This window comes from Pseudogymnoascus destructans (assembly GCF_001641265.1).
Source record: "Pseudogymnoascus destructans isolate 20631-21 unplaced genomic scaffold scaffold_1, whole genome shotgun sequence".
NCBI classification, from domain to species: domain Eukaryota; kingdom Fungi; phylum Ascomycota; class Leotiomycetes; order Thelebolales; family Thelebolaceae; genus Pseudogymnoascus; species Pseudogymnoascus destructans.
The window spans coordinates 1,426,713-1,439,471 of record NW_020167520.1 but is presented as its reverse complement, the minus strand read 5'-3'; the positions used below and the strand labels follow the sequence as shown (position 1 = coordinate 1,439,471).

The following is a 12,759-nucleotide window of genomic DNA, read 5'->3' as shown; positions in this document are numbered from 1 at the left end:
AACAACCTTAGTAGATGAGTCTAAGAAGAGAGATGAACTTCAAGATGGCTTCCTTAAAGCCTAAGAAGATTTTAAGAAGATAGGCAAAACAGCTTAGGAAAGACGCTAGTCTATTGTTACGGCCACAGTAACGTTACGTTAGTTATAGGGCTAGCAGGGCTAGGCTTAGTAACGTGACCTTAGAAGTCACAAGGCTAGCTAGGCTAGGCTGTTGTTGACTAGGCTAGTGAATAGTTGTAGAAACTAGTGGATATTAGATAGTTAAGCTATCTATCAACTATCTAGATTATCTAGCTATCTATTAACTATCTAGATTATTAATGAGGCACGATGCTACTATATAAGTAGATAGTATTCCCTTAGATAGGAGCTTCGTACTCAACTTAATATAGTATTATTTACAATACTATAACATGTTACTTAGAAAGCCTTTGTGTTTAATCCCCTGCCTCCTCTGTTAAGTCAACCTTATGTAAGAAACCTCTGTCTTCTATCGTTTAGAAGTTAGCGTTATACATCCATTTAGAAAGTCTAAGATCTCATGAACATAGAGCCACCTAGCAAAGTCTACATAGTGTGCTTGAACTTCGACCCATTCCTAGCCTTTAAAAAAAGCAATACGGATCAGCACAAACTCTAGGCTGACAAAGAGTATAAAAATTTCCAGCGGAAAACCATTCGGGAATATAACCATCGAAAAGTCGAAATATTTACTTGATGCTGCGAAAGGCGGCTGCGTTTATTGCACGCACTATGGTTCAATTAGCACTCGGGGCTGTATCCCTTGGGTGGGAGACCGAAGGGATATACTTTCTAATTGCGCCGACCACGAGTGGCCGGAGACCCCTTGGTCAAAACCTTGCCAGACGGAATGACACCGGCATTTTAGGGAAGAAGGAGTAAAGAATATCGTTCTTTCAGCGAGGAGGCATTCCTGCCAGATCCATGACCGAGTGGACACCTTGCCATAGTCGCCTCCTGTGTCCTCCTTTTCTAAAGGAAGTCATCGCCGCCGACAGTGAAGCTTCAAAGCCCCAATTCCATTAACAGTCAAGTTGACGCTGGAAGTAGACCATTTCTTATCTCGTTCCACCATGATACGGTCCTGTTCAGAACTAGCAGAAGCGGCTGCTATGGTCACAGTGGCATCCCCGTAAATCTCTCCCATTTTTGGGGCCTGCGTTTTAAAATCGGCATCGTCTCCTTGAATAATGCACAACCGATCAACCCTGATGTATTGAATTCCAAGCGCACGAGGCGGTAAGTCATCGAGGCGTATGCCAACTTTCCTAGCCTCATAAGTGGATGGGTCTGTCAGATTATCTAAGCTCACAGATTCCAAGCAATAACTGACTGCAAGATACACGGCACGGACTCCTTTCGGCTCTATGAGCTGAATACGACTTGGAATGTTAGCTTCGGTCCAAATGATGCGATCAGGAAGGAAAGGCAAAGATTCCGTGCTAGTAGTTAAGTAACGCGCTTACATTCTCGCTCCTTTTAGTAATCACACCACCCTTTCCCGTCTACATCTATCCTCTAAACCATCAACTCGGTCGACATTACTTCTACTTCTCATAAGTAGAAGTAATGTCGACCTCATTTGATGCAGTTGCAAGTAGCAGCGATGGCTTCACATCAACTTCACCGCAATCGCCTTCTGGTGAAACGAAAGCTACCATAATGTCACCAACACCTCATGAAAACCCCCGATCCATCGGAGCTCACAAATTCACCACAATCCTTAATGCTCGTAAAGTCATCGACCAACAAACCGATCGCCTTCTCGCCGACACCTCACGCCTACAATACCTCCTCTTTAAACCTGTCAGCGAGTCTCAGTACACTACCATTGACAACGGCCGCTACGACAGTCGCCAGACCTTCCCAAAAGGCACGCGCCTTACATACGATGCTGATACAAATTCACTGATTGTCAAACTAATGGCTTCAACAAGACACGAATCGGCCCACCGATTAGTTGAGTATAGGATCCTCTTCAAGCTCGGCGGTTTTGGGATTCCTTCGTCAGCATTAATTCCATTTGGCGGCGGGAAGTGCAAAGGCAACTCCACTTCGAAACAACCAGACTCTTCATACAAACCATCTTTCCGGGGCATACATGGGTGGCCAACTGTGGTCGTGGAATCAGGCTTGTCAGAGTCATTGACGCAGCTCCGCAGCGACGTCTCGTGGTGGTTCGTCAACTCAGAAGCACAAGTTCACATCGCTCTTATAATCTCCGTACGCCAAGATGACCGCAGTATTGTGATTGAGACGTGGGAGGTGACCCAACCAGATGAAGCGCGGATGATCACGAGATCGAATGCCCAGCAAGTCCCAATCCGAACCCAAGAGATCTCTATCTCCGACGTTGCGATCACAGGGGCGCCGCTGGTGTTGGAGTTTCCAAAGATCTTTGAGCGTGCGGCTGTTCCACCAGAGGGGGATGTTGTCTTCTCTGCTCAAGAGCTGAGAATGTGGGCGGACGATGTTTGGCAGGATGAGATGGCCTGATCCAAATTAAAGCCCTGTGGTAACTCGGTCTGGAACAAACTATCTGCAGCTTCCCTCTCGATAGGAAGGCTTGAAATCACACCAAAGTCTAGCCGCACGACTCGGACAGGCCAAGCGCAAGGAGGATATGAATGTATGACCCATCTCTAAGCCCTTCCCCTAGCCTTTTCTTCACATATCTGATATTTTTGTTACTTTCCAACCACGTCTGAAATCACCGGTGAACCCGCCGAACCTATCCCTCACGGGATATGGGCAACGGCAAAACGGTCATTCTGGGATTTATTTATACGGAAGCAACGCCTGAGCTGATAAACGAGTATGGAGAGGTCTGGTACGAGTGGCAATCTCATCCACCAATGCAAAACCCGTTCACGCTCTTTGGATCCCTTGGAATGCGTGGCTAGGCAATGTTCCTAGTTGGCCTGTTTTCATGGATGGCTGACGCCTTCCATTTCCATGCCCTTTCCATCCAGACAGTGAAATTGGCCGACTATTACGGCGAAACGAAAGCACAATCCCCATCGCAATAATCGTCGTCGCAACGCCCATCACAGGTCCGTAGGCCGGCACCTGCCCCCCCTTTATGCCAGTGATGTTCATCTTCTCCGACAGCGCATTCACGATCTGTGCGCTGGGGCTACTGATCGTGTTACCCAGCTGGTACGTAAGTCCCGGGAAACTACTGCGGAATGCGGGCGGGGACAGCTCGTTGAGGTGGATTGGAATGACGCCCCAAGCGCCTTGGACGAAGAATTGCATGAAGAATCCGGAGGCGGAAAGTGAGCCTTCCCTATTCGGCAGGATCCAGGTGGGAATTAAGACCATGGAAATGAGGGCCGATGCGATGATGGTGCGGCGGCGGCCGACGAATTGGGAGAGGTATCCCAGGATGGTTCCACCGACGCAGGCGCCGACTTTCATTATAATGGAGGCGCGCGATGCGGCAGAGTTGTCGAGGGCTTTGCCAGTGCGCATGAAGGTTGTGTAGCTGTCTTGGGAGGTGTGGGAGTAGAAGTTGAACCAGACGCTGCGGTGCTTGTTAGTTGAATGTTGCAAAAAGGTACTGGTAAAGGTCTGACATGAGGAAAACGCAGTAGACCACCATCTTCCATTCTTTAGCAAGCATGAGTCTGGTGTCCCGCCAGAAATCCGCTAGAGTAATATGCTTATGGCCCTCCTTCTTTGCATCAATGAATTATTGCGATGCTGGGAAACAGATGCTAACGAGGCCGGCAGCTATCGAGACGCCAGTACAAACCCAGAACACCGTCTTCCAAGATTCTGTTGAACCACCAACCCCAAGACTGGCGCAAGCAGCAAAGACGTAGCCCATCGAGTAACCTTGTTGCAGGATTCCCGACATGAGACCTCTAGCATCTACGAGACAGTCGCAATGGCACTCCCAGAGCCATCGCAGTAGCACTCCCATATACACCGCCCATAAAAAGGCCAAACACGGCCCGTACGGCGAGAAAGTGTGAAAATTCCCCACTGTACGGAGATGGTACCGATTTGTAGGATCTCGAGGATGATCATGTGCACAACCAGCGGCCATTTGCGTCCATAGCGATCTGAGAAGAGGCCACAGATGGCCCCGCCGACCGAACGAAGTAAAAGGGTGAGGCTGATGGTTGTGGTGAGTTGGAGGAGGTGGAGACGAGGGATCAAAAGACAAAGGAGATTCCGGCGTAGGTGTTTTGCATCGGTAAGGGGCTCAGGTTCCACGATATGTCTATTAGCACATTGAGAGTATTAAGCAACTGAATTACAAGCTTGTTTATGACAGAGCGGACGGGATGCCTAAATTTCTTGAGTCTATGGTCGTATGTATCAATCACCCTCATATCACATACTATAACTATATTATGACACAGTGTGAATCTTTATGTTTCGCTTTAGTAGTGTATACAGGGTGAAAAAGTCTCGAAAAGTTAATGTAATTAATAATAGTATTCTTATCTACGTTCTTCCGCCTTAGAATGTTATTCAATCAACTTTTCTCCGCCTTAGCATATAATCAATCCACATCTCTCCATCCACGTTGGATTTACATCAATCTACAACAAGCCCGCAAGAAAGACGACACCGGCCAACCCGACCATCACGCTGGCGCCCATGTACGACGTTACGGCCGCTCCATTGGGGTGTGGTCCATCAGTTCCCGGAGGAGAGGTTGTCCCCGGCCCGCCGCCACTGGGAGTGGGCGGTACAGGGGGGCCACGAGTAAAGGTGGTGTTTGGGTACACTGGGCATGCGGTGACATATACGGTGACGATGATTATTAGCTTCGTCCGGAGCAGAAGGGGAATGACTTACCAGTGCTACCTGGTGGTGGCTGCGATTTGTTCGTGTGGGCAGTCGATTGTAGCCCGTCCTCTGGACCCCATGTTGGGTTAGTGTAGATGGCCGTGTATACGGTTGGTGTAAATGGTCGTGTAGGTTGACTCCTCTGCGCTGCGTGTTGGGTTTGTGAGAATCGTCGAAACAGTCGCCTCCTCTTGTCCCCGTGTTGGGTTTGTGAGGATTGTTGAGACGGTCGACTGCTCTACCACCCGTGTTGGGTTCGTGTAGATGGTTGAAACAGTCCCTTCCACTGGCTCCTCAGGGGTGTTGTGGGCAGCGACGATGGCCACGAGAGGGAGGAGTGCGAGGATCTGCATCGTTGCGGGATATGTGTATATATGAATGCTTTGGAAGGGGTATTAACGAGAGAGCAAGGCGAAAGCAAGCGACGGTATGAGAACGACAGTAAGTGTGAGACGTATGTGGATAAAGCAATAGAGGATGAACAATAGAACAGAAGGAAAAACGATACTTATAACTCGATCACACACGTCTAGACAGTCATGACAGGTACCCTAAATTAGCTAGAACACGAATAAACATCTTTCTAACGGCCCCTTTAGTTAATATTGCGACATTATGGCAAGTCCTAATAGTGGCGTGGCGACATGGATGCCATGTGTCACGGCAATACGAGCCTGTTAGTGTTACTTCCCTCTCTGTTATGAAGCACATCGCAGGCTATAAATGCGGGAGTCTCAGGATTTCAGGGACCCACGATCACGGCAGCCACAGTTGGATAAGCCGTTCTGAGGATATGAATAGTGTTACAATTGTGGCTAAATATGGCGGATGTTGCGAGTTGATGTGGCTCGTATTGGTGCGAATGACGATCGATGCCGCCACCACTTATGATTGGGCGGCGGTGGAGTTCCAGTTTGGTGTTGTGACGAGAATATAACAAAATAGCCAGGGTAGGTGATAAAACATATGTATAGTCTCCCAGCCCCGCGTTTTGTCGCCGCCGTGGGGACCTCTGTCCCTGCCAGCAATGCAGCTGTCGACGCACAATTAAACAGAAGACGAGGCGTACATACTCTAAAGATCCGATGTATTGCCCAAGGCTATGTAGGTTCATAGATAGGTTGGAGTTGTGCTCGACTACGATGGACCCAGTGCTCCATTTGGTGCGTCGCACCGTAAATCCAGCATGCAATGAATGCTCTCTGCCACAAAACTCAGCATCCCAATATTCTAAAGCAATCCCTAGTAAGTTAAACCAGTTTCAAAGCTTCGGCTTCGGCTCAAACTCCTCCTATTCTGGCTCGCGTTAGTCTCCCTCCTCCCCCCGCTATGTGCAGCCAAGCCCCTTGCAGCCTCCAGGCCCTCAACGGAACTATCTTCCGCGAGTCTACTTGCCATATAGGCCGCAATCAACGCGAAAATGCCACCCGCAGCTAGCGATGCGGGCATACTCATATCACCCGGGGTCCCCCGTGGCTTTTGGAGGAACTTAAATATCAGCGACGAGCCTAGGGTGGCAAGGACCTGTGGCGCGGCGATAGAAACGTTGTGAATGCCGAGGATGACACCTGCCTGATCTCCGTTGTCATCGCGGGATAATGGGTCGACTCGGCCACCCGAAGCTACGTTCAGTGCCTGTGCGCGACGAAGGGCATCCCGCATGGAAATTTCGGCTGAGATGATGGCAAAGGGCGCCCAGATGGTGAGAGCCCATGGTATACCAACGATTCCAACGACGATGGTGGCAACAGTGGGATTAGGAACCATGAGGGTTGAGAACATACAGAGGCCAAACATGATTAAGCTAATGGTCCACGCGCGGCGCAGCGAAAGCCATGGAATGACGAGGCGTTCGAGGAAGCGGTCCAAACGAGTCGTGTAGCTTGACGATGAGCTTTGCGAATGGATACTTTGGGTTACTTGACCGGCGGACGGGACAAGTGGGGCATCGTAGGTTGGCGCAATGAAGAACGGAAGGAAAACATTGGCAGCCAACGATACGCTGGCCCATACGAGAAGTGCAAAAGTGCCAATGCGAGTGCCTTTCTCATACAGGCGGTCGATTTCTTCCGGGGTTAGGTCTGGGTTGGCCTCGACAAATGGTTCAACATAGAGTTCTGCCACCCATGTTGATAAGTAGAATAGGAATCCAAACCACCCGATCCAGGCAAAAAACTGAACCTCGCAGACTTTGCGAGTTTGTGGTGGCAGGCTCTTGATCGAGCTAAAGACGCCCTTAAAGAAGGAAACGACACCTCCCTTGTCGCCAAGAGGTGGACCCTCTTCACGTGGGTCTCTCTCTTTAATGAAGATGATGCTGATTGCAACAGTAAATGACAGACAGATACTCGCAATTACGCACAGTATCTTAAATTGGGTGTCTCCAAAGAACCACATATACCTTGGGAGGTTGATGTAGCCAAAGCAATACCCAATTATGTTTCCGATTCCAGTCATTCGGCTTCCCATGGCGTTTGCCGCCTCTGTCACAGAGTTAGCAGCTACAACCATTAGGAAATGTAGGGGCCATACCTTGTTGATGTGTAGGGGCACAGTCGACCATGAAAGCTCTAATCGCGGCTTGGACTTCAAGATGTTAGAAATGCCGAGTATACTTAGCGGCAGTAGCTTACTAGTATTGATAGCAAAGTCCAAAACGTAGACGAAAAGCACAGCAACGACGATGGTGGTTACTTTTACACCAGGGTCGTCCTTCTTGGCCCCGAAAATGCCCAGAAATCCACCAACTACCTCTTTCGTCCAGGCCAAGGCTAGAAGGGACACTATCGTTGCCGCTGCTCCCCCAAGGATAAATGGCTTTCGCTTGCCCCATGGAATCCTGCAGTTATCACTTCGAACGCCGACATACGGTTGAACTAGAGTTCCAGACAGTGGCCCGGCAATCCATACCAAAGCCATCACAGATTTGCTCAGTCCAAGCGATAGCAGGTATGGTGAGCCGTTTGATAATTCCACAGACCATGCTATTTGTAACCCTCCAAGACTAATCGTTAGAATGATAAGGTACCAAACGCTCTTGGTGACTTGGTACTCGTCATGGTGGTCTAGGGCGGTACCATCATTCAGCAAGCCATCTCCGTCGTCTTCGCTCTGCGAGGCTCGGAGGAGAGGAGACTGCTCGTTTGCTGGGTCCCCGGCTCCATCAAATGACACCTTGTGCGGTGAACCGTTGGCTACCCCTGAAGCATCCGAACTGTTACGTTCTGAACCAGGCGCTAGTTCTGTATCGGTTCTCTCTCTGCCTTGAGGTGGTGATTTCGCATCTGACAAGCTCATCTGCTCAAGCTGTATATTCTCCGACACTGTGCCGATATTTAGACCCTCGCCTGGATTATGTACGCCTGTAATATCGCACGGAAGACTGAACGCAAAACTTTATGAGGACAGTAGGTATATGATTTCGAGTTAATCGTGGGAATGGTCTAAAGCGACATCACTCGTGGCGGGGTCGTCCAGGACACAACACCAGTTGGTCAGATCGTTGGGTTTAAATTGACAGGCTTTCTAAGAATGTAAGCGGGGAGCGTATACAAACGGGCTATATAATGTTGAAGCCAATTACCTTGAACAGAGCTGATTATTGGCGTTCAGGGGCGAGGGGGCTCAGGACATCACGAGGGCAGTTGGACAGCTTGGACAACTTGGACGGCTGAGATGTCGGCGTGACAGAGCCGGCGACAGTAGGTACATGCAAAGATGAAAATTCTATTTCAAGTATGCGCTGAATGATGGGTATGACTTTATAGAGTCTGTAGTTACGGTATGCAGAAGAGGAGGAGGAAAGCAAACAGAGAGTATGCGTTCTGCGAGACGATGGAACTCAAGGGCACATGACGACCACTGCCCATCATCGTCATTCAGGTCCAATACGACACGCGATAGAGACCTGTGCAGAAGGGTTACCAGCGGCTAGCGGTTAGCGGTTAGCGCAAGCCGATTGGCGGCTACTAACCCTCCAGCCACTAGCACCTGTCGCAATCTGTACAATATCGTGAAGACCTCATCTTCGACTTTCTCAAGCCCATTCATCCTAGGATATATATGGTGCTTTCTCTCACCATTCTCAGCTCACCGTTGAGCGACGCTATCGTCACCCCACGAGCCGCAAGTTCTTGCTCAATAGGGGACCTTCGAGTCGCCTAAGGTCCATCGCGGAGGCATATATTTACATCCCAAGACTGCCAAGCATGGTTGCCGCCGTTGCGACCTATCTGATACACGGCCTACTCAGTATGGTTGCTAATGTATATGACATGCGACATACCCATGCTAATAATGCTTCCTCACAGAGCGTCAGGATGATGAAGTCGACGACCGAGAAAGTTGGTTACGCTTCTTTGTCCGCTTCACGAGCCTGTGTCTAACTCATTACCAGAACCTGGATCTGCCCAAAGGGAGATATCTATGTCATGGGCCCTATTCATCCTCATAAGCCTCCTCATCATCGCCTTGTTTACGTCATACCTGCTTCAAACCCGAAAGGTGCAAGCTGTCCACGAAACTGTCATATCGATTTTTGGTGGAATGACTGTGGGGTTGATCCTGAGAATCACCACCGGGACATCGATACAGAACCTCGTTACCTTTGACTATCTATTATTCTTCAACCTGCTCCTGCCGCCTATTATCCTTGCGTCGGGATATGAGCTACACCAAGCCAACTTCTTCCGGAATATAGGCACCATCTTGACTTTTGCATTTGCTGGGACCTTCATCTCAGCCGTTGTTCTCGGGTCAATTCTCTGGCTATATACCAGGATACCATTGGAGGGCTTTGATATATCCTTCCTGGAGGCCATATCTGTCGGGGCTACACTATCTGCCACTGATCCAGTCACCATCCTTGCCATCTTCAACACCTACAAAGTTGATCCGAAACTTTATACCATCATTTTTGGCGAGTCCATATTGAACGATGCTATTGCAATTGTCTTGTTTGAGACAGCTCAGAGGTATGAGGAGGTCGGCCAAAAAGTTACTTTGGGACCCCTTAATCTCATCGAGGGTATTGGAATTTTCTTGGCCGTTTTCTTTGGCAGCCTCCTAATAGGGGTTTTCATTGGGGTTGCTACTGCTCTGGTGCTGAAGCATACCTACGTGCGGCGCTTCCCCAAGATTGAGTCTTGCTTAATTTTTCTGATTGCCTATGCGAGCTACTTCCTTTCCAATGGCCTCCATATGTCTGGTAAGTCGCCTGTATATCGGTATACTAGATTATTGCTAACACCGTCTAGGCATCGTGAGTCTGTTATTCTGTGGCATAACTCTAAAGCACTATGCCTACTACAATATGTCGCGCCGCACACAGCTCAGCACCAAGTACATCTTTTCCGTGCTGGCACAATTGTCAGAGAATTTTATCTTCATCTATCTCGGTATTACCCTATTTACGGAACCTTCGTTGCAGTTTAAGCCTCTGTTTATTATCGTCACCGTCTTCGGCATCTGCATCGCGCGATGGGCCGCTGTCTTTCCACTATCAAGGCTCATCAACTGGTTCATCCGCTACCGAGCCCGTCGCCGCGGCAGAATGGACGCACCTGATGAGCTGCCCTACAACTACCAAACCATGCTCTTCTGGGCCGGCCTCCGCGGCGCAGTCGGTGTCGCCCTCGCCGCCGGCCTAACTGGCGAAAACGCATCCGCCCTCAAGACCACCGTCCTCGTCGTTGTCGTCCTAACCGTGATCATCTTCGGTGGCACCACAGCGCGCATGCTCGAGATCCTGGGCATCCGCACCGGCGTCGTCGACGAGATTGACAGTGATGACGAATTCGACATTGAAGCCGTCACTGGCGGCTCCGGCCCCTATTTCGCCCGAGGTGGTGGCAGCGCGATCGGGAACTTCCCCAAGCGTCGCTCCAGCGTGCAGCTCGACAATGTCGGTCGCCCCGCGAACGGTGCTTCGAGGCGCATCTACGCGTCTGGTAACTCGAGCCCGGCAGCCCGTGAGCAAAGCCTCGGCAGGGCCAACTCAGCCTTAGGAGGCAGCATCGGGCGCCACGGCTCTGACCAGGAACTGTTGCGCGCCCCGCCGTCCGACGACGAGGAGAGCGACTCGGATCTTCCTCCCGCAGCGCGACGGGCGGCGCGGCCGGAAGGCCCGTCGAGCGCGTTGGAGGGTTTGGGGCTTCTTAATCCAGAAATCTATCCTACAAGCGGATCAACGGCGGAGCGTACGCCGAGCGCGGGGTTCGTGGCGGGGCTGAGCAACACGGTCACGGGTGCAGGTGCGGCTATGAGTAGTTTGCTGAGCGGGACGACGGAAGATCATGCGGCGTGGTTTAAGCAGCTGGATGAGGGCTTTATTAAGCCGAAGTTGCTGTTGGATGGGGGGAAGCCGGGGAATGGTAGTGGGAGCGGTGGTGCGTAGGGGGCGATGCGGTTGTTGGGAAATAATGTTGTAGTCTACTGTTGGCTTTAGTGTTGTTTCTGGAGACTGGTGATACCTTTGTTTTAGTGGCCGCTGGCGGATGAAGGAGAGAGGTGTGCTGTATGATACTGATGAGCATAGCTGGCGTTTGGTAGATGGTTACTGCCAGCTGATGGCCTGGGTGCGTGAATTTTCTTCGTAGCCTTGGTATTCATGTCATGTACACATCTATATACTTTTGTTACTATATACACCTTTTCTGGAAACGTCTTGGCCCCCCTCTCCATCAACACGCCTCCAAAACGGCACCAGCCAGGTCCGCTCCGCGCGCACAAAAGCAAAGCTAGCCCACCACATCCCGCTGCGGGGCCCCCTCACCCCCCTCCTTCAGCCACCCGGGAATCCTCCTCGGTAATCTGGATTTCGCCCGTGAGGTTCAGAGGTGTTGGAGGGCGGGAGGATCCCTGACGCACATCAGTTCCAAATAGGCTGCTCAGCCTACTCTATCCTCGAGCAATGGAAAAAGTGGTTACAACGATTTAGTGCCTATGTATATGCAACGTTCCGGCCCAACCGTGAGTTGCGCCCGCTCATGGGCTGGCCGCCAGCTCATGAGCGAGAATAAATCACAGTTGGGCCGGAACATATATAATTTTATATGGAAAGGTAACTACAAGTGATTCATTCAGCGATCAACGCTCGACAACCCATCATTCACTCTATCTAATCAAGTCCAGGGCAGTTCTCAGAAGTAGTAGCAGCGATGGCGGAGTATGGTGAAGGATCAGTCCAGATCAGGTTGAACCTATTCCGCATGTAAGAGTTATGCTCATAAAAGTGCCAAAGCGCAATATAGAAACTTACGAAGCACTTGGGTAGGTGGGGGCATTGCCGTCACCCAGGGCCTTCACAATATCGGTCAGGGCATTGTGCTCCCAGCAGATAAGGATGTTTCCGCCACCAGCGTAGTTGTTCACAACCTTGGCGACGCACTTCTGGTCGTCACGGTCGCAAGAGGTGTCGACGGTGATACCAAGGTCGGAAGCAAGGGGCTGGACAGTTGCGAGCGGGCGGGCGCGGGATCCATCTGAGGGTTCAATTAGCACAGCTGGAATATCTATAAGAATTTATTGGGCAGCGCGGGAAGAATACCAGAGTCTGGGGTCATGGCCATGATGTAGCCGATGTTGTAGGAAGATGAGCTTCCGAACACGTTACGCAGGCACTGGGCACGCTGGAGACCTTGGGCATTGAGGCCCTTGCCGCTGGAAGGCTTCTCACCGTGACGGATCAGGTACACGGTGCTCTTAGCGGCCACGGCCGGGACCAGCAGAAGTGGGATGTAGTTGAGGAGTTGCATGGTGAATGATGGATTGTCAAAGATTTGGAGATGAGCCTAGGACTTATTATTGCGTCTCATTCTTGGCTGAATCAAACTTCTTTATAGCTTCTCGAGACACCCTTGACATGGCAACATGACGGACGAACTGCCAACCCCCGCATGCCCGTGATCGACTGATCGTCGGGCTGTCATGATC

At 50.6% G+C, this 12,759-nt stretch overlaps 6 protein-coding genes across 6 annotated transcripts; 2 read left to right on the top strand and 4 right to left on the bottom strand.

Moving 5' to 3' along the window:
* The first annotated feature begins 1,516 nt into the window (after positions 1-1,516).
* VC83_00364 (uncharacterized protein) lies at positions 1,517-4,292 on the top strand. Its single transcript, XM_024464058.1, has 2 exons — positions 1,517-2,650; positions 3,757-4,292. Exon 1 carries the CDS (start codon positions 1,591-1,593, stop codon positions 2,515-2,517), a length of 927 nt encoding a protein of 308 aa, XP_024328102.1. The 5' UTR covers positions 1,517-1,590; the 3' UTR covers positions 2,518-2,650; positions 3,757-4,292.
* VC83_00363 (uncharacterized protein) lies at positions 2,890-3,495 on the bottom strand (the record flags this gene model as incomplete). Its single annotated transcript, XM_024464057.1, has 1 exon — positions 2,890-3,495. The coding sequence occupies one exon, from the start codon at positions 3,493-3,495 to the stop codon at positions 2,890-2,892; it is 606 nt and encodes a 201-aa protein (XP_024328101.1).
* A 285-nt stretch (positions 4,293-4,577) lies between the features above and the next one.
* VC83_00362 (uncharacterized protein) lies at positions 4,578-5,180 on the bottom strand (the record flags this gene model as incomplete). The annotated part of the gene is made up of 3 exons (XM_024464056.1): positions 4,578-4,765; positions 4,837-4,896; positions 4,937-5,180. 3 exons carry the CDS (start codon positions 5,178-5,180, stop codon positions 4,578-4,580), a joined length of 492 nt encoding a protein of 163 aa, XP_024328100.1.
* Positions 5,181-6,069: 889 nt separating this feature from the next.
* Positions 6,070-8,124, bottom strand: VC83_00361 (uncharacterized protein; the record flags this gene model as incomplete). Its single annotated transcript, XM_024464055.1, has 3 exons — positions 6,070-7,310; positions 7,360-7,413; positions 7,461-8,124. 3 exons carry the CDS (start codon positions 8,122-8,124, stop codon positions 6,070-6,072), a joined length of 1,959 nt encoding a protein of 652 aa, XP_024328099.1.
* Positions 8,125-8,845: 721 nt separating this feature from the next.
* On the top strand, positions 8,846-11,496 carry NHX1 (monovalent cation:H+ antiporter, CPA1 (nhx1)). Its single transcript, XM_024464054.1, has 4 exons — positions 8,846-9,078; positions 9,138-9,170; positions 9,224-10,033; positions 10,083-11,496. Exons 1-4 carry the CDS (start codon positions 9,036-9,038, stop codon positions 11,219-11,221), a joined length of 2,025 nt encoding a protein of 674 aa, XP_024328098.1. The 5' UTR covers positions 8,846-9,035; the 3' UTR covers positions 11,222-11,496.
* A 448-nt stretch (positions 11,497-11,944) lies between these two features.
* VC83_00359 (uncharacterized protein) lies at positions 11,945-12,581 on the bottom strand (the record flags this gene model as incomplete). The annotated part of the gene is made up of 3 exons (XM_024464053.1): positions 11,945-12,026; positions 12,086-12,308; positions 12,374-12,581. The coding sequence occupies 3 exons, from the start codon at positions 12,579-12,581 to the stop codon at positions 11,945-11,947; spliced, it is 513 nt and encodes a 170-aa protein (XP_024328447.1).
* Positions 12,582-12,759: the final 178 nt, after the last annotated feature.

What these genes read in the sequence shown, in the direction of transcription:
- VC83_00364 (XM_024464058.1), top strand. Translation starts at nt 1,591, where the DNA reads ATGTCGACCTCATTTGATGCAGTTGCAAGTAGCAGCGATGGCTTCACA.
- NHX1 (XM_024464054.1), top strand. Translation starts at nt 9,036, where the DNA reads ATGGTTGCCGCCGTTGCGACCTATCTGATACACGGCCTACTCA. An exon ending in TGAAGTCGACGACCGAGAAA is followed by an intron (nt 9,171 to 9,223) that starts GTTGGTTACGCT and finishes ACTCATTACCAG; the next exon opens with AACCTGGATCTGCCCAAAGG. An exon ending in CAATGGCCTCCATATGTCTG is followed by an intron (nt 10,034 to 10,082) that starts GTAAGTCGCCTG and finishes AACACCGTCTAG; the next exon opens with GCATCGTGAGTCTGTTATTC.